The sequence below is a fragment of the Phycodurus eques genome, chromosome 14, assembly GCF_024500275.1.
Source record: "Phycodurus eques isolate BA_2022a chromosome 14, UOR_Pequ_1.1, whole genome shotgun sequence".
In the NCBI taxonomy this organism is placed as follows: Eukaryota; Metazoa; Chordata; class Actinopteri; order Syngnathiformes; family Syngnathidae; genus Phycodurus; species Phycodurus eques.
In genome coordinates, this window is record NC_084538.1 from 427,501 (window position 1) to 447,174 (window position 19,674).

At 52.1% G+C, this 19,674-nt stretch overlaps 1 protein-coding gene across 9 annotated transcripts in view; it reads left to right on the forward strand.

The window, feature by feature from the left end:
- The window catches only part of LOC133413059 (DENN domain-containing protein 4B-like), a 36,631-nt gene that overhangs the window by 703 nt on the left and 16,254 nt on the right, over positions 1-19,674 (forward strand). For 2 of the 9 annotated variants that reach the window (XM_061696953.1, XM_061696954.1), the window contains exon 1: positions 12,545-18,170. Coding sequence is in view for 6 of the 9 variants with exons in the window: in XM_061696946.1 (XP_061552930.1) it covers positions 624-725; positions 788-907; positions 1,834-1,895; positions 3,946-4,014; positions 4,662-4,771; positions 4,862-4,947; positions 5,025-5,074; positions 6,795-7,063; positions 9,015-9,436; positions 9,542-9,745; positions 11,263-11,433; positions 11,503-11,574; positions 11,749-11,923; positions 12,352-12,538 (2,099 nt within the window). In the remaining 3 variants the exon portion in view is untranslated. The other 7 variants (XM_061696946.1, XM_061696947.1, XM_061696948.1 and 4 more) reach the window with 7 other exon arrangements.

Below are 19,674 nucleotides of genomic sequence, written 5' to 3' on the forward strand. Positions count from 1 at the left end.
AAGCCAAGATTGTTAAATCGAGTTTGTTGAAGTTGACGTTGACGTTGCAACGAACTGTATTCACATTGGCTGTCAATCAAAGTGGGCCATGTGGAGTTCCGTTGTGACGTCATGCTCGCTGGAGCAGTCGCCATAGTTACCGCCCTCACCTTAGGTACCTAACCATTGTTCACTCGGTTACCATAGCTACCACTGTTACCAGCGTTACGAGGGCTCCTACGTTACGGAGTTACCGCGGCCAACTGCGCCGGCAATATCGCCCTTGCCACCATTTCGGTAGTTACCTTAACGAGCGCTACCGCAGTTCCCATAGTTACTCACGTTTGCGGACCTTCACAATGCACCGATGTGACGTCGACTTTTTGGGGACGACCCGAATGTCGATGAGTGCCGTTTACCGTAGTTAGCACCGTTCCCGCGGTGATGGTCACTAAATCAATGAAAGTTTTTATTTGAACCTAAAGTCGCCACGGTTACCAAAGCATTACCAAGTCGCCACAGTTATCAGTGTTTCTCCTGTTACCATAGTTAGGACCGTTACATAGATACCTCGGGTACCGCTATCGCTGTTAGCATGTCATGCAGCAGTCGCGGCGGTAACGAGTTTGTCTTTTGGTGTCCAGCTGCAGGCGCAGAAGCTGCGGCTGGCCCGCGCCCAGGGTCCGTACTACGGCGGCTCGCTGCCCAACGTCAACCAGATCGGCCGCGGCCCTCAGGACCCGCAGGTGAGCGCGCCGCCGCCGGAGCGGCGGGAAGCGTCCGGTTGACCGCGTGCGTTTGCGTGTAGGGCTCCTTCCCGCCGTCGCCGCTGGAGTCGGCCCGCTCCACGCGCCATCACGGCCTGGTGGAGCGCGTCCACAGGGAACGCCGCTTCGTGTCGCCCGTCAGGCCCTACCGCAACCGACAAGTATCCTTTGGGGCGCGTCCCCGAGAGCGCCTTTATCGGGAGAACCCAGGTGTCGTGGATTCCTCCGCAACTAATCGATGGTCAAATTCTTCGACAGCTGTCTTCGCCGTCCGGTCGTTGTTTGGAATTGTCCACGTCCTCTGATTTCGGCCTCACCGGCAAATTTTCTCCCATTTCTGTCGTCCTCGCTGAAAGCAGACTCGATGTCTTTTGTGCGGAATCCAAATAAGACGATTGAAAACATCTGCTTTGACTTAGACTGGAAAACAATGAGTGACATTCTTTCCCATTTTCTGACAGATGTTGGGTACTAAACCCCGAACTCATTCATCAGCAATTTGTGGAAAAAAATAAGAGTCACTTCAACCTTAAAAGGAAAATAGTGGTTATTTGCAGCTGTCGTGTAACTACCGTGTAATCGATGTAGTTGAGCCTGAAGCTGCCTCAGAAGTGTTTCTTGAACTAGTAGCCCTTCGCTGGCATTAGTCAGTAGCGAGAAGTCGCCGAGGCCTTCCGAAAGGTAGCGGAGGATCTCGCCCTCTCGCCTGAAATTGCGTCATTGTTCCGTGTAAACAATGCCAAATGAAGAGCAACAACAACAACATTTTGCAATGAACTTTATTGCAAGATCAATTATTGAATCAATTGATCGAGAAATCAATAGAACGATGGATGTAAAACTGTAGGGAAACTCAAATACGGCCTCAAAATCAAAGATTGAAAGCGATGATTTGCGCTCCAGTTGTCGAAAAAGCGAATGACAATGACGCTTTCCCCGCAAATGAGCCTTTTTTGCTTTGGTCGCTTTGCTTTCCAATGAAGGAAACTCCAATTAAAGGATAGAATCGATCCATCGACCGGCCCTAATTCCTCAGAAAGTGCGCTCGATGTGAAAGTCGATGCCTTCTTAACAGCGGTCTCCTCAGGTGGACAACTCTCCTTATAACTCCGCCTACTTGTCCCCGCCCCCGGACCCCAGCTGGAGAAGGTACGGTCTCTGACCCCGCCCCCTCCTTCGTCTCCACGGAGACTCTGTCTGCGGCCATCTCGCTGCTCCTCGGAGCCTTTGGCCGCGTTGGGAATCTTTGACGCGTTTCCCCACTTGCTGGATTTTCATTGCTGTTCACATCACGATTCATAGTTCCTCCCTTGTGCACCGAGAAGGCCTTTGCAGTGATTCGGGAGGAGGGGGGGGGGGGGGGGGGGGGGGCGTGAACGATTCTGCGTTGGGAATCGTTCCTCGTTCCCTACGCCCCAATCGCCACGTAGCGGACTTTATAGTTGAGACCGGGGCTGAAACGATTAATCGAAGATTCCCCAATCACTTCCTTGGAATTTTTATACAGTGGACTACAGGTACATCTCCCAAAATTCGATTTATCGTGAAAAATGTAATCAGTCCGTATTCTTTCTCCGTCATTTCAGAAAGGCAAACAGTTATTTGGAAATAGATTCATTACACGTAGAGTGAAATCTTTCTTTCGAGCAATCGTTTCTTTTCCTTTTGATGACGATGGCTTGCGGAGAATGAACACTCAGTCTCAGAAAATGAGAATACCACCGAAGAGCAATGAAAAAGAGGTTTGAAGCGCAAATTGTCAAGGTATGTTTTGATCCTTTTGCGTGAGGGCGCCGCGCGCCAGTCGGCGGCCGCCTTCGGGCCACCCGCGTCGTCGGCTCGGGCGTCTTCGTCGTCTTCCTCTCGACGACAGCTCGAGAGATTTTCGACGGGGTTCGGGTCAGGGGACTCCGCCGGCTCCTGCCAGAAACTCAAACCGGCCTCTCCGGACAGCTCGTCGGCAGACGCGAGCGCGAAGCGCCGCAAAAGTACCCACGGACTTGAGGAAACACAGCGGCGACGCCAGCGAACGTGCCGGATCGTACGCTTCCGGACTCTGGGACCTGGATTTCCAAATGAAATGCAAAATGGACTTGCGATGAGGATGAAATGATCCGAAAGAGGACGTCGGAGCACGGAGCGACAGTCCAGGCCTTCGGCTCCTTCCGAGGTCATCTGTGGTTCTGTAATGCCGCGTTTGGGGTTCGCGTCGGGTACCGGTCGGTGTGCGGTGGCTCTCGGCCTCGATCCGGTCGGTCCCTGTGAGGCTCCCCCCAAATTCTTCAGTGGCTCTGGCTCGACGGTCCTCTCAAAGCTGCGCTGCGCTTTCGCTAGCACGCGGTTTCACTTCATTTGCTCGGATGCGGCGCTCGTCTTGCTTAGCGACCGCCGTGTTCGCCGCTCGAGTCTGCCCTCGCCGCCGTCGTGTCGCCTCCCGATCCAGGCCCGGAGACCGTTTCCGTTTCAAGGTTCAGTCAGGAAACCTTCGCGGGTGTTCGCCGCTAATTAGCTGATTGAGGTGCGAGTTTTCCATGTTGGAACTTTTCACAATATTCTCATTTTCCGGGATTCGAAACGTCACGAAACAAATGCTTGAACGATTTCCATCTGTGTGTGACCGTTCACAGTTTCGCTTTCTGAATCGGATGACCTAAAATATCGTATTCCTTTTTCACGCTATTCTCATTTTCGGAGATGTGCCTGTATGTCGTCGACTCCAGGGCCGAAAGATGAACGGAAGACTCCCGAACGACGACACGAGGATTTTCCCAAAGTGGAATAGATTACGTAGGGGCCGGACACACGGCAACAAGACTTGGAAACGGCTGCCGACTGACTCCGTAGCGGCGGGCGATTCCCAACACGGCCTCGGTGACGTTGCGAACGAACGCGCGAAGCGACCGACGCTTCGGAGCGCTAACCCGCTGGCAAGCCACTTCCTCTTTTCCCGTCTTTGTCCCTCCTCCTCCTCCTTCGGGGAGTCCGGCTGCGTTCTTCGCTCCGCTTTTCTAACCGCAAAGAAGGCTCCCGTGGCGACCTTCGGGGATGTTATTCGGAGGCTTCCGCCATCTTGTCATCCCGCCTGCGCTTTTCCTTGCTGCCTTCATCCCGCGCTTCCTCCTCTCGCTCCTCCTGCTTGTCGCCGGGCGGACGGCGGAGGCGAATAACGTACCGTTCTGTTCTTGTCGATGGTGAAAAGGAATTGGTCCGGAATCTTCCCGGGGGACAAAAGCCACTTGTTACGTCTCCCAACCACTGCGCTCAACAGGTGAATCCTCCTCCTCCTCTTCCTCCTCCTCTTCTTCTCCCCTCTTCTTTTCACTCTTCCTCTCCTAGCGCTCTCTCCTCCTCTTGCTGTTCTTCATCTCCTTCCCTTTCTTATTTCCCCCCCCTTCTCTCTCTTGCCTCTCACACTCGCTTCATTCTCTTGTTCCTCTTCCTCCTTTTCTTGTTCATCTCTTTTCTCATCTTCCTCACCCTTCTTCCTCTTTCTCCTTTTCCTCTTCTCCCCGCCCTTCTTCTTCCTTCCTCTTGCCTCTTTCCCCGCTTCCTCTTCCTCTTCTCCTCCCTTTCCTCCCCTCCCTGATCTTTTTAGCTCGTTTCCTCCATCCATCTTTTCTCTCCTTTCTCATTAGCCAACATCTGCCTGAGTCGATCTTCTCCTCCTGCGCGTTCCTTTCTTTCCTTGAGCCACGCCCCCGGCGGCGTGCATTTCCTGTTATGCGATTGGCCGGCTGCGGGAGGTCAGTTTGTGTGAACCAATCACAGCGCTTGCCTCGGCGACAGCTTTTTAACATCGTTGCGAGGAGGCCAGACGGTGGCCTGTGATTGGTCGAGCACGTCGATGGGATCGCTGACAGCCCGTGTGTGCGTGTGTGCGTGCGTGCGTGTGCGCGCGCGTGCGCCATCCAACAGGACCAACTCCGACTCGGCCCTCCACACCAGCGCGATGAACCCGCCGCTGTCGGGCGACCCTTTCGCCGCGGGTGGCCACACCCTCAGGCTGCACGGCGGAAGACGCAACGGTGAGACACGCATAAGCCCCGCCCGCTCTGAGCCGAAGCCGCTCAAATGCCGCGCCGCGGCGTCGCCGTGACAACCCTGTCTGCCCTCAGTCTTTCCGTACCCCGTCCCGCCCATCGAGGAAAACGTGCTGGACGACGCCAAGCTCCTGCCCAACAAAGCTTGGGACGCCAAGAAGGTCAAACATCACACGCGCGCGCACATGCAGACACATTCAGTAGCGGCTGATTCCATTTGATTTTTTTATGCATTCAGTTTCCTATGATGACCTCCAGACCAAAGTCATGTGAAGTTCCTGGCATCAAGTACGCCCCACACACACACACACACACGCACGCACGCACGCACGCACGCACGCACGCTGTCCTGGCATCACATATGCCCTATTAACACGCACATGCGGGCACTAACACAGTGTAAATGTTTATTAGGCGCATCACGGCCAGTCAGAATGGTTATCAAGAATGTTATCAGTGAAGGCTACAGTGTGGCAAAAAAAACATTTAGTCAGCCACCAATTGTGCAGGTTCTCCCACTTAAAAAGATCAGAGAGGCCTGTAATTTCCATCGTAGGTATACCTCACCTATGAGAGACAAAAAGAGGAAAAAAAAAAAAAAAAAAAAAAATCCAGAAAATCACGTCTGATTTTTACAGAATTTATAAGCAAATTATGGTGGAAAATAAGTATTAGGTCACCGACAAACAAGCAAGATTTCTGGCTCTCACAGACTTGTAACTTCGTCTTTAAGAGGCTCCTCTGTCCTCCACTGGTTACCTGTATTAAGGGCACCTGTTTGAACTCGTTATCAGTATAAAAGACACCTGTCCACAACCTCAAACAGTCACACTCCAAACTCTGCTATGGCCAAGGCCAAAGAGCTGTCAAAGGACACCAGAAACAAATTGTAGACCGGCACAAAGGCTGGGAAGACTGAATCTGCAATAGGTAAGCAGCTCGGTGTGAAGAAATCAACTGTGGGAGCAATTAGAAAATGGAAGACATACAAGACCACTGATAATCTCCCTCGATCTGGGAATCCACGCAAGATCTCCCCCCGTGGAGTCAAAATGATCACAAGAACAGTGGGTAAAAACCCCAGAACCACACAGGGGGACCAAGTGAATGACCTATAGAGAGCTGGGGCCAAAGTAACAAAGGCTACCATCAATAACACACTACGCCACCAGGGACTCAAATCCTGCAGTGCCAGACGTGTCCCTCTGCTTAAGCCAGTACATGTCTAGGCCCGTCTGAAGTTTGCTTGAGAGCATTTGGATGACCCAGAAGAGGATTGTGAGAATGTCATATGAAACCAAAATAGAACATTTTGGTCAAAACTCAACTTGAAAAAATGCCAAGTTGCATCCAAAGAACACCATATCGACGATGAAGCATGGGGGTGGAAACATCATGCTTTGGGGCTGTTTTTCTGCAAAGGGAACACGACGACTGACGACTAAAGGAAAGAATGAATGGGGCCATGTATGGTGAGATATTGAGTGAGAACCTCCTTCCATCAGCAAGGGCTTTGAAGATGAAACGTAGCTGGGTCTTTCAGCATTACAATGATCCCAAACGCAAAGCCCGAGCAACAAAGGAATGGCTTCGTAAGAAGCATTTCGAGGTCCTGGAGTGGCCTCGCCAGTCTCCAGATCTCAACCCCGTAGAAAATCTTTGGAGGGAGTTGAAAGTCTGTGTTGCCCGGCGACAGCCCCAAAACATCACTGCTCTCGAGGAGATCTGCATGGCGGAATGGGCCAAAATATCAGCAACACTCCGTGAAAACCTTTGACCTCTGTCATTGCCAACAAAGGGTACATAACAAAGTATTGAGACGAACTTTTGTTATTGACCAAATATACATATTTATTTTCAACCATTATTTGCTAATCAATTCTATAAAAATGTCCAAGAGTTGGAACGGGCCGCGTCTAGCGTTCGGGTCAACCGAGACGCCGCCGCCTGCGTTCTGCTTTGTTTAATCAATGACCTGAGTCGCACGTATTTGTGTGTGCGCGTCAAGCGTGTTCGTGTCGCCCGAGCAACCGTCCGGCCCCGCCCACGGCGTCCCGTCGGCTCTCAACATCAGCGGTTCTCTCCCGGACCTGTCCAGCCTTCACTTCCCGTCACCTCTGCCCACGCCGCTGGACCACGATGAGCCGGCCTACCCCGGCGGCAGCGCGGGCAACCTGGCGTCCACGCTCACCCAGCTGGGCATCGACACCGGCGACGTCGAGGGAGGCGGCGGCCTCTTCCGCCATCGCCAACAGCCCGGTGAGAGTTTCTTGAATGGTGCGTTTATTTAATTTTAATTTGAATGAGCTATTCAAACAAACACAGGCAATAGTCCTTAATGTGCAAGCAAAAACCCACGACACAGTACGACAGGAACGATGGTGGAAGGACGTTGGTACCTTTGCCTCCCTTGCAGCTCTGGCTGCCGATATTTACAAACTAATGGATCGATTCTTCTCAAATAAATTCCAAATTATCGCAGTGTTTTAACAAAAGCATTCTGAGAAAAATCATAATTTTGCTAGTACTGTACTGTATTACAAAAGAATACATTCACTCCCATTTACGCAGTGCCCCTGAAAGCACCTGGCGCTGTTTCGTTCTGAAGAGCGCCATAAATGCAGCAGGTGTCCATTCTTTCGAGTAGCATTTCCAAACAGGTCCATCTGCTGGTCTCTTTAAGTATGACTGTTGATTCGCTGTATAGTGCCGAGAAAAAGGATTTGCCCCCCTTCTCAAATTCTTATATTCGTGCTTACTGGCTCATGTTTAATGCTTAAGATCATCAAACAAATGTCAATACCTGAAAATATAACCCAAGTGAACTTAGAATTCTGTTTTTAAATTGTGATTTCATTTATGAAGGAAAAAAAACTATTCAGTTACCTGGCCCTGTGTGAAAAGTAATGGCCCCCTCAACCTAAGACCTGGTTGGGCCATCCTCACCAGCAACAACTGAAATCCTTTTCTAGAACTGCCAATGAGTCTTTCACATCTCTGTGGCGATATTGCGGCCCGCTCTGCCTTGCAGAATTTTTGGAATTCAGCACAAAGCCGTTCCGAAGTCGACTTGCTGGTGTGTTTTGGATCGTTATCCTGCTGCAGAACCCGAGTGCGCTTCGGCTTGAGCTCACAAACTGATGGCTGAACATGCTCCTTCGGGATTTTCTGTCGAAGAGCAGAATTCATGGTTCCATCAATCACAGCACGTTGTCCAGGTCCCGAAGGAGTAAAGCAGCCCGAGACCATCGCACTACCACCGCCATGTTTGACTGTTGCTATGATGTTCTTTTTCTGAATGCTGTGCTGCATTTACAACAACGTAACGAGACAACACACAACTTTCATCTCGTCAGTCCATATGATATTCTCCCAAGAGTCTTGGGAATCATTCAGATGTTTTTTTGCAAAATGTTCTTTTGGGTCAGCAGTGGTTTTGGCCTTGGAACTCTGCCATGGAGGCCATTTTTGCCCTGCAGTCTCTTCCTTATTTTTGTGTCATGAACTCTGACCTTAAGTGAGGCAAGGGAGGCCTGCAGTCCGTTACAAGTTGTCCTAAGTTCCTTTGTGGCCTCCTGGATGAGTCATTGCTGTTCTCTCGGGGGTAATCTTTGTAGGTCGGCCACTCCTGGGAAAGTTCACCACTCTTCCGTGTTTTCTCCATGTGAGGTTAATGGCGCTCCCTATGGTTCGCTGGACTCCTAAAGCCTTACAAATGGCTTTTGTAACCCTTTCCGGACCGATAGATGTCAGTTACTTTATTTCTCGACTTCTTCTTGATCGTGTCATTTCGTTGCCGCTTTTTTAGATCTTTTGTCCAACTTGATTTTGTCGGGACAGATTCTGTTGAAGCGATTTCTTGATGAAACGAGTCTGGAGGTTATCAGGCTTAGGTGTGATCGGTGAAAATGAGCCAAAAACAATGAATTCATGTTCTAGCAAGGGGGGGGGGGGGGGTAATTACTTTTTCACACGGGGCCAGGTAACTGAATAGTTTTTTTCCCCTTTTTATCAATGAAATCAGCATTCATTTTAAGTTCACTTGGCTTCCATTTGTCGGATGCAAAAAAAATGGGCCCAATCCTTTTTCACGACACTGTATATTTCAGGACGCCCACACGCCAGCAGACCCTGCGGTGTGACTATTGCACACACGTACATTGCGATGATGATGCGCCAACAAAATATTGTGCAGGCCACGTGACGGCCGCCATCTTCCCTCCCTTAGGCGCGCCGGGCTCGCTGGGGAGCGGCCTCGCTAACCCGTCCCTGCAGTCGTCGCTGAGCAACCCCAACATCCAGGCGTCGCTCAGCAGCCGCTCGTTCGGCGGCTCCCTGAGCTCCGCCTCCTTGCACTCATCGCTCAGCAACCCGTCGCTGGGCTCCACCCCCTCCCTGCCCTCCTCCCTCAGCAGCCAATCGCTGCACTCGTCCCTAAGCAGCTCCTCCCTCCAGTCGGCCCCCGGCGGCGCCAACCCCGCCTACTGCTGCGGCGGCTCCGCCTCCTACACGCCCGCTCTCAGCACGTCGCCGCGGAGACGGGCGCAACCCTCGCCGCTTGTCCTGCCAGGCGCGGGGGGCGACGCCCGGCGGCATCACTCCAAGCAGTTCTCGCCCACCCTCTCGCCCACGCTGTCCTCCATCACGCAGGTATTACACGCACGCGCGCACACGGTGCCGTTGGTTGACATGTGACGGATGAGGTGAGTGCCCCCCCCCCCCCCCCCCCTCCCCCTTCACTCCCCCCTCCCTCAGGGCGTGCCCCTGGACACGAGCAGGCTGCCCGCGGACCAGCGCTTACCCCCGTACCCGCTGGGCCCGCTGGGCCAGCAGCACCAGGGCGCCGCTCAGCCCGCCCACCGGCAGCAGGCCGCCCAGCTGAGTCAGCATCAAGCGCAGATGGTCCGGCTCCAGCAGACGGCGCCGCAGAACCTGCTCAACGCGCAGCACTTCGGAACGGTACCGGAACAAAGGCCAAACGGGTCGTTTTAGTGCTAGGCGACTCATGTAAATGTCATCGTGATTTGGATTTTGGCTTCTCTCCAAACATTCGAAAAAAAAAAAAAAAAAACGTGCGCGCGGGTTCCTGTGTTGTGACGTACGTTCTTGCGCTCTGCCTGAGGTGCTTGAAGGCGTTTCTCGACACCTCGGTTGGAGTTGACCGTAAAGCTAGACGCACAACAAAAAGAACGTCGGACATTGTATATTGACGTACGTTCGGGTTGTCAGCTTAATGCTCACGCTCAATAGAAAGCTCTATTAACTGGCTAGCAAAAACTAGCATTAGCCATCCCGGGTGGGATTTATTCACATCCAAACGCTGTCGTAACAGATACACGCAGGTCATGTAACAATACATATGTTCTTCTTCTCCGCTCTGTCTTCAAGCTCCAAGCGTGCGCCACACTGCCCCTTTTGAATACGTTCTTTATTATTGCTATGATTTCAATACAGCGGCGCCTCCGTAGAACGGACTAGTAGGGGCGTGGGGGTTCGTCCGATGGAGCCGATTGTCCATTGCATCGATGCACCCGCATTACTGTACAGTACAAAATCGTTTTGTAGTTTGTTTTTGGTTTTGTTCATGGCCTAAAACGCCGAGTACAATACAAAGTTATTGTAAATATTGAAAATAAAGCTTCAAAATGTTTGAAAGTTTCACATTTTATCCAAATTTGCCACGCCGGTGTGCTTGGTCATGGTGACATTGTTGAGGGACAGTACCCATCATAGGCCAGGCCCCTTTCATGAGCCACGAGGAATTAGTGTGCTCCCTCGTTCCAAATCAAAGACGAACGGCTTGACAAAAAACAATTGTTGCTCGACCAGAAATAGCATGCTGGATTTTTTCTATCTTTATATATCTTTTTCTTGCCCGCCCGGGTGGTATCTCCTTCAACCTCGATCGGGTCGAAGGTTCAGCGCAGGATCTTAGCTGTTCCCAGTATTGCGCTCTTCTGGGCAGAGATGTCTGCGTATATACAATCGATAGAACCGTCGTAACGTGGCTGCCACGTCGTTGCGCTACATTCGACGTGGCCGCCACATAGGCGCGGGAGGATCTAGTCATTGTATATCTGTGACCCGTAAATACGTCAGCCCCGTTCTCTGCCTGCGTCGCGCCAGTAAACGACGGCGGCCAGTTCTGCGACTAACAGACGACTTTGTCGGCGGCAGCTAAAGAGACGAATGGAAACTGTTTTTGGACACATTGTTCAGTCCCGACGGTCCGTTTTATCCGACATCCGTCATATCGGGGTTGGTTTTATCGAGGGTCCGCTGTATATTGTTTTACTTGTTACCAATGTATTTCCGGCTATTAATAGTTGAGTTTTGGTAGATTTCGATGTCATTCCAAATATTTGCGATTGTTTTTTTTGTTTGTTTTTCCCATAATTGGCCAGCCCGAGTTTGCGTTCAGCTCGACGTGGTTTTCTTGTGACGGCACGTGTTTGTTTGTGCGTGCACGTGCGCAGCAGCGTGCGTGCAGCTCGCAGGTCAGCACGCCGCTGGCGAAGAACAACAGCGCGGCCTCGGAGCCGTTCCTCCACGCCTCCTTGACCTCCCGGTGTCAGCTCGTGCAGGAGGCGGAGCAACACAGGAGCGGGAACCTCCCCCGACCGCACTTGACCTCCGACCCGTACGACGTGAGTGAGCCCTCCGCCGGCCCGTTTGGTGACCGTGCGTGTCGCCGTGGTAACGTGACGTTTTCCCAGGACGCCTTGCTCAACTCCCTGCTGGACGACTCGTACGTAAACATGCAGCTCGGCGGCAGGGCCGGCCAGCAGGTACGGCGACGCGGCATATGATCAAACATGCGCTTCGCGCGATCATTGTTTTGATTTGCGTCACTCGGTCGACGAGCGGGTCACGTGACCGGGCGGCCGTAACGTGAAAAACGCGTCACACAAGCGACTCGTTACTGTCAACGCGCGTCACGTGATCCGCATGTCGTGTATCAGTTCCCCGGCGACAGCCAGAGTGACGTCGACGTCGTGCTGAGCGGCGGCCACGTGGACACGCAGGCGGCGCGGCAGTCCTTGGACCGGGCCGCACTCAACAACCAGAACCGCAAGCAGAACCAGAACAACTGCGGCGGCGGCGCTCGCCAGAACGTCCCCAACATCATCCTGACCGGTGGGTTGACACTTGACCTTCGGCAACGCTCGACCAGACTGCCGAGCCGGGCGGGAAGTTTGTTTTCGCCGTAAAACTTTCAACTTCGGCCCGCTACACACATCGAGATAATCGGCCTGTTTGATCGATATGCTGAGTTCAAACATAACGGAAAGTTTTGAAATCAAGGGTGTTGTTTCCCTATTTTTGATTGGTCTCGCCTACTGGATGTAGGAGTCCACGAAACGAAAATCCCGATCTAGCGATTAGGGAGTGATTTTCGGTGGACATGCGAAGGAAGCATCTAGGTCCGCTGTCCAAAAATCTGGGCTTGACTGCATCGCGTGTACAGTTGGGGCAACGGAACCAGCCCCCGGAGTCAGCGCACCGGCCCAGGCTTTTTGCGTGACGGCGCGCGTGCGCGTGTGTGTGTGTGTTTCCGTCCTCAGGCGACTCCCCGCCGGGTTTGTCCAAAGAGATCGCCAGCGCCCTGTCGCACGTGCCGGGTTTCGAGATGGACCCGTTCTGTCTGGACGACCCGCTGAGAATGGACGCGCTGGCGCTGGACATGCTGGAGGGAGACCTGATGCTGGCCGACCCCGCCGTAGAGGACTCCTTCCGCTCGGACAGACTCAAGTGAGCCCCGCCCGACGCGGGCCGGCGGGCGCGCCGCGCGGGCCGCGGCGTCCGGAGCGACATTCGCCGGCTTCCCGGCCGCCGCCGTTACGGTCGCAAAGGGGTGGAACCGGTAAATGTCCGTGGGAATCTTGGGATTTTGGAATCATTTCAAATTGGACACTTTCCTTTGGAATTTCTTGGGAATTGGGGGTATTTTAATTTGATATTCCATCGAGCATATCGTGAAATTCGCGGCCCCGCGCCCAAACTCTCTTCCCTCGCCCGTCATTTCATAGAGATCGTTCAAGCGTGAATGTAAACGGTTTGTTTTGTCACAAGCGGATCTCTGCAAAGTAGCTAGCTCGCCTTGCCCACGTGCCAGGGCATCAGTACCATTTAACTCCATGACCGCCAGATGTTCTCAAAGCAGCTGCCCATATTGCCGGCCGTTCTCGAGCATTTCCACCGATCTGCGAAGACGCGCAGAATATCGTTTCCTGTCACGATACCAGCGCCCGATCTACCGAAAGGAAGCGTCGAGTCATCGGGGGGAAAAAAAAGGTGGTTTCTAGCTTTTTCGGTTCTTTACTGAGCAACAGAAGACAACTTCACAGGTCGGTCGGTGTTTCTCTGTCGCAGTCTCGGTGGCGAGACTCCGCCCCTTCTCGGCTCTGCTCGCCACGCAGACCGCAACCCGCGCTCCGGCGCTCCGGTTTCAGGAACACATTTGCTCCCAAAGTCGTCTTTCAGCGAAGCGCGACAAATAATACTTGAACTAGTGAGGCAATTTGAAAAGGACATTTGTTTTGCAGATATTCAAGTCAGAATCGCGACGTTGACCGACTCGGCGCGTGGCTCCACTAGAACGCGGTTGGCGTTCGTCGTTCGGCACGGCCTCGCTAACGACTTCCCGCGCGATGCCCTCTTGTCTCGCTCGTCATCGCCGGCCGACCTTTCTCTTGGAAAGCGACGCCGTCTACGGGCTTCTGTCGGTCGTTGCGGCCGAGACGCCTCCGGCGGGCAGCCAGTTAAGAGGCGAGCTTCAAGTCAGTCGATGATTTCCATCGAGTGCCGCGAAAGAATTCCCGGGCAAAGTTTTGCGCTTTGAGGATCCGGTGATTTGGCGCCCGTGCCCTTTTGACAGGAAGTCAGCCACGAAGGTTTCCCGGCGACGACAGGAAGTCGCCCAACCCTCAACCCGCGGAAGGTCCGGCCTTCAAATCCGCCCCGACGTCTGTGCGCTAGTGCGCTTTGTAAGACCATCCAGCCAAGCTAGTACGACGACTAGGACACCCTGCTAGACGAGTATGAGTGTGTTGTTTGTCGTTTTCCACCACGAGAGCCACAAATACACAGTGGCTCTACTAGTGCTGAATTGTAACGATAATAAGGGCTTAGGGCTTCTCTGGTGCTTTTTAAGGCACTCAAAGACGCTTTCCACTTGCTTCGACTCCACATCGCCGCCTGGCGGTGCTAAGGTACTCGCGTCACCGCCGTCTGACGGACCAGGAAGGACAAAGAGCCTACTAGTGCATCTACCTGAAGCATATTGAATGCATTTATTCAATATCCCCTTAAGGCCTGTGTACTAGTACACTCTTTGTCTAGTAATGTTTTTCAACCACTAGAGCTACTAAGATACAGTTCTACTAGTGCACTAAATTGTCTAAATAATGAGGACAAGGACCATACTCCTAGTACATGGACCTGAAACTAGATATTTCAATATCGAGGATATCAAATACATTTATATGATATCCAGCTTCGGGTACTCGTATCCTCTTTGTCCTCACTAGTAAGACAATTTCAGTGCACTAGTAGAACAACTGTTGGTAATACGATTCACTGACGTGTATGACCAATAAGGAGAAAGAGTCTACTAGTATATGGACCGTAAGATGGATATCAACGACATCGAATAAATGCTCAGACAGGTTGCTTAAGCGCACTAGTATAGGACAACTTTGACAATCTACTACGACGACGATGTTACTAGTGAGGCCAAACTAGTAGGAAGGGAACCCTTTTCAAATCGTCTAAAATTGGCAAATTATTTTGCCGATTTATTTTATTTTATTTATTTATTATTATTTTTTTTTTTACACATGAACCCATTTCGACATACGACAAAGATAATTGACATTCAAACATTTTTCGCTCACGTTCAGCAGTTATATACCGTGTATTTTATCTTTTTTCAATTCAATTTGGTCGATTAATCAGTTACCGGAATTTTATTCTGACAAATATTGGAATCAGCCTCACAAAATCTCGGCTCCTAACTGGTAGGGTTACTAGTGCAGCACAGTAGTTTACTCCTGAGGTTTTATTATATACACGAGTAAGTCACGAGTAGTAGTAGTAGTAATGGAAATAACAATACTAGTGCGTTGAATTGTCCTTGCTCGTGAGCGCACTGGTACATGGAGCTGAAGCTGAACTAGATGCCGGGCGGGCTTTGTCTACTTCCCGCTTTGCTGCGCAACCTGGGGCGGGATCGAACCCGCAACCTTTTCTTTTTGCCTGCTGATAACGCGGTTCGTCACCGTTTGCCCCGCCCCTTTTGCGACCGTCACGACAGCAGCCGAAATAGCCGAACGGAGTTGTTTCGAGCTATCGCGTACTCGCGAAGGCTGCCGTCGATGTGGCGTCCGATAAACCCTCCTCATTTCCTTCGTTGAAATTTGCCGTGTCCAAAGTACGTGCGGTCGGTATCGGCGAGTACCGATATCGAACAACCCTCGACGATTGGGCGCTGATCAAGTCACTTTTGAATCCACCAACGAGCGAGCGAAATTGTTCAGGAAGCTCCTCCCCCTCTGAATGTACGCGTGCTGGCCTTCGCCGAGTCACTTCCTGTTCGTCACGCGCGAAGAATTGAAAATGTTAGGGATGACGGCTTACTTTGTGGGTTTCGCCGGGTTTTTGGTTCCTTTTGTCTCTTTGAGATTTAAAAAAACCCAAAAAGGTTTTCCCAGCTGAGGGAGCGGTCGCCGTTGGTCCCGTCGGGGGCGGCTTCCTTTTTGGACAGGAAGTGCGGGTTTTCACCCGCTTCCGCGTTTGAGCTGGAGCAATTTCCAAAAGGTCAAAGTCAGCCTCGCTGACAACCGAATCACCATCGAGTCCTCCGAGTTGATTTTAGCCAACCGAACGCACGCGCCTGCGTGTCCTTGCACGTTAGCTTTATGCAATCAATCACGCAGTCACAATGCAGTTGCACACTCTGCCAGTGGGGGAGCTGTTGAGGGATAAGATAAAGGCCATATTTCCTAATTCTTTCTAACTCCCCCACCATGAGCTAAAGGCCATATTTCCTATTTTGTCACATTTTTGCAAAGGTTTGCTCGAATGTTCTTGATGCTGTCGGGCTCCTGCTTTTAGGCTGAACTGTGTGCGTGTGCACGCACGTGTGTTGTAATAATTGTAATAATTTGTAATAAGCAGGGACGTGTTTGTACATATGAATGTTTGCAAAGCAGCTAACAGAGATTTATAAACTGTTACTTCATTCTTTTTTTTGCAGAAAATAAACCTGATGTGAACTCGTCACGTTTCCTCATTGAGGGGGAAGAAACCGCACCGCTACTTCAAAATAAAAGTAACGGTGCGGCTACCTCGAAAGGAAAGCAGCAGTCCCGCGACTTCAAAATAAAAGCGTCGGTAGTTTCTTAAGACTCGGAGTTTTTTGTGCCACGTGTAATAAAGCAGAGGTGTCAAAGTCAAATTCCCGGTGGGCCAAAATTTGAAATTGGGACAACGTCGCAGGCCAAACTCAATATTGAATGACAAATCACTGCGATGTGCGCGTTTCCCTTCTCTGCAGAAATGTAGCGTTAAACGTTGATCATATGACACCAAACTTACATTTGGCTTAAACACTGAATCTGGAATAAACAAACGATAATATTCTAAACACGAGGAATCTAATTTCCGATACAAGACGTCAGTGGTATTTGTTGTTTTGCATCGAAATAGATAAGGTGAATTCTTCTGTCTCTCCATCTTCTATTTATCGCTCGCTCCGACTGCCTTTCTTTTTGTTGGAAATCTTTTTTCAAACGAATAAGAATGTCCTTCAATAAAAATCCAAACTTCAAACTATTAACAGTCCCTGCCTAGGAGTTGGATTGATAAAGGGCATTTGGAAAACATGAATTCAATGATGTTCTATTCTTTGCGCCGCGCACGACAAACCGGTCTGTCTTTGACTTTGGTCGACAGACGATCTGCCTCCCGGCTGTCTTGGAAGCGAACCCTTTTCCATCTTGCGTTTGGCCATTTTCGGGAAGGGGAAGTGCACGTTTGCTCGAGGAGACCGGTAGCGTAGTCGCTAACGACCGCAACAGAAAGGGAAGGGGCGCTCGCCGGTCGAGACCGATGGGCCGACACGCTAGCAAAGCATTCTGGGATTTGGAATATTAGTGGCGCGTGTGCTATAGGCCGGCGGGCCAGCTCCAACGCACATCCGATATGGTCTTGTGTAATATAATTACGTCGTGGGCGCTCGAACGGCCGGAGTTTCCCAAAGGAACACGCTCGGAGTACCCGTAAAGTGTCGGCCATTTTGCGGCGCTGTCGGGATGTGCGGCGAGTCGAGGTCTTCTTCATTTTGGTAAGTCCTGAAAAAAGGACTTGCCGAAGTCAGAGGACTCCAAAAAGGGTGGGTACTCTGAACTGGTGTTTGGCGCATAGGCGCGAACAACAGTCGGGACCCGTCCCCCCGCCCGAAGGCGGAGGGAGGCTACACTCTCGTCCACCGGGGTGAACCCCGACGTACGGGCGCCGAGCCGGGGGGGCAAGAAGTATACCCGCGCCTGCACGGCGCCTCTCACCGCGGGCGACTCCAGAGTGGAAGAGAGTCCAACCCCTCTCGAGAGGACCGGTACCAGAGCCCGAGCCGTGCGTGGAGGCGAGTCTACAGTGTAGCGGAGAGTCTAGTGGAGACTATATCCAGTCGGAACTTCTCGACCTCTCACACCAGCTCGGGCTCCTTCGCCGCCAGAGAGGTGACGTTCCACGTCCCTGGAGCCACCTTCTGTAGCCGGGGATCGGATCGCCGAGGTCCCCGCCTTCGGCCGCCGCCCGGCTCGCGCTGCACCCGACCCCTGTGGCCCCTCCCACAGGCGGTGAGCCCACGGGAAGGGGGACCCGCGTTACCCTGTCGGGCTGTGCCCGGCCGGGTCCCACGGGTGCAGGCCCGGCCGCTGCGCGCTCGCCTTCGAGCCCCGCCTCCAGGGGAAAAGCTCACTGCCTTGGTGAAAACCCCCCAAAATATGTTGTCTTAATAATCGGAGCCAATTTCTCTTCCAGTTGACTCACTAACTGGCCGTGATGATCATGTCAGATTAACGTCAAATAGAAATCAATATTGTGGCGTTTCCGGTGAAAATATCGCTGACGTTTTACAACTCGTCAAATGCGTTGAGGGGAATCACGCTGGGTGACAATATGGCGCCCTCTCCTCACACCGTCTTCGGCTTTTGAGTGACGCTGTGTTGTTTTATTTTGAAATGCGGGAGCGGAAGTGGCGGTAACAGCGCCGCCGCCTTGCCGACCTGGTGCCACATCAAACATGGACGTCCCGTGCGAGCCAACGAGAGCGGCATGACCGTCGCCGTCTTGTGCCGGACGAAGCAGCGAACACGAGCAGGTAGCCGAGCTCCACACGCACTCGGCAGGCCACAAAGCGAGCGTCGAGCGGCGCGACACCGCCGGAAGCTCGCTCGCTAGCTCGCTAGCTCGCGTCTTCTTTCTAACGGGGCTCGGTTGGGCTGTGCGCCCTTTATCGGACGCTTCACTCGCCGCGGGGCGAATTCTGGCAGTATGACGGCAGCTGTCCGCCGTCCGTCTTAAAGCAGAGAAACGACGTCCGCTTCCGGCTCTGATGTGCGGCGAATGTCAGCCGAATAGCAAGCAAATGTCACCGACCGATACGTGACGTGCAGACGTCAGCCGCTGTCCGATAACGGAACTCGTGCGGCGCTCGTCCGTGCGCGTGCATGTGCGGGTGTCACGCGAACCGTCGGCCCTCCGTGACGTCGCTCGTTTATTTCCGGACCCGAGGGTGAGATGCGCTTGCCTGTCCGTTAATGGAACTCGCGCCATCGTCATCCTCACCACCACCATGCACGTATAATACATGTATGATGGAGTAGTACACGCAAATGATTTTGTGTGTGTGGTGTCGCTGTACTCGTAGACATTCATGTTCCTTCTGCATTATCTTCCTTAAGTATGTAAACAAAAACATGATTGACATGTCACACATGGCGCGTGTGCGTTAAAAATAGTCACACATGTGGGCGACCAATGGAAAGCGTGAACCCTGACCCCCGCACTCTGATCGTGTGACTTGACTCACGATGTCATCACTCACACCCCCAAAGACACTTTAGCGGCCGCACGCGTATTCACGGACTCACCCAGAGTAAGTAAAGAGGAAGTTTTAGGAAGAACGTTTTCTACTTCCTGCAACGACTTTTGTCACACGCGAGCGCCCACAGGAAAGACCTGACGCCCTCCTTCCTGTTTGACACTTTCGCTTCCCGCCGCGGTGCTGACGAATCACCGAGAGCGCCGAGGTCCTTCTGTTAGTCGCGTACGTCGCGTAAGTGCGCATCATTTGCAAGAAATGTGCGAACGTGACATCGTCTTGCTCTCCTGCAAAATATTAAAATAATTCACATTTGAATCACGTGTGACCGATGATGAGGTCAAGTCAAAGGGCCTTCTTTTCATTGTGGCTTGTAGGCAATCGTGAACCCGTGTTGCATGAACAACGGCGACTACATTCAGTCGCTAAATCATTCAGCAGCGACAAACCAGCGGCCAAATATCACAAACTCGCGTGACGTCGCGTACGGGCAAACAAATGTGCGCACGGGCACAAACTACAAAGTCGCGTTTGGCACCACAGCACATTTAAACAGTGGCAAAGTAGACGAGGCGCAAAACGTTTGACTGCTCCCTCGCACAAGATGCATTCAAGGACCGCCAACAACGGATGTAAAAACACCAAGAAAAACGGCAACGAGATGGCGCCAAAGTAATACATTTATTTTTCGGGTCCGAGGACAAAAACAAGTCAGCCGATAACGAAGGAGAGGTGACAAAAAAACGTGCGAATGAGCAAATGTCTTTTGTCCGTGATGGAA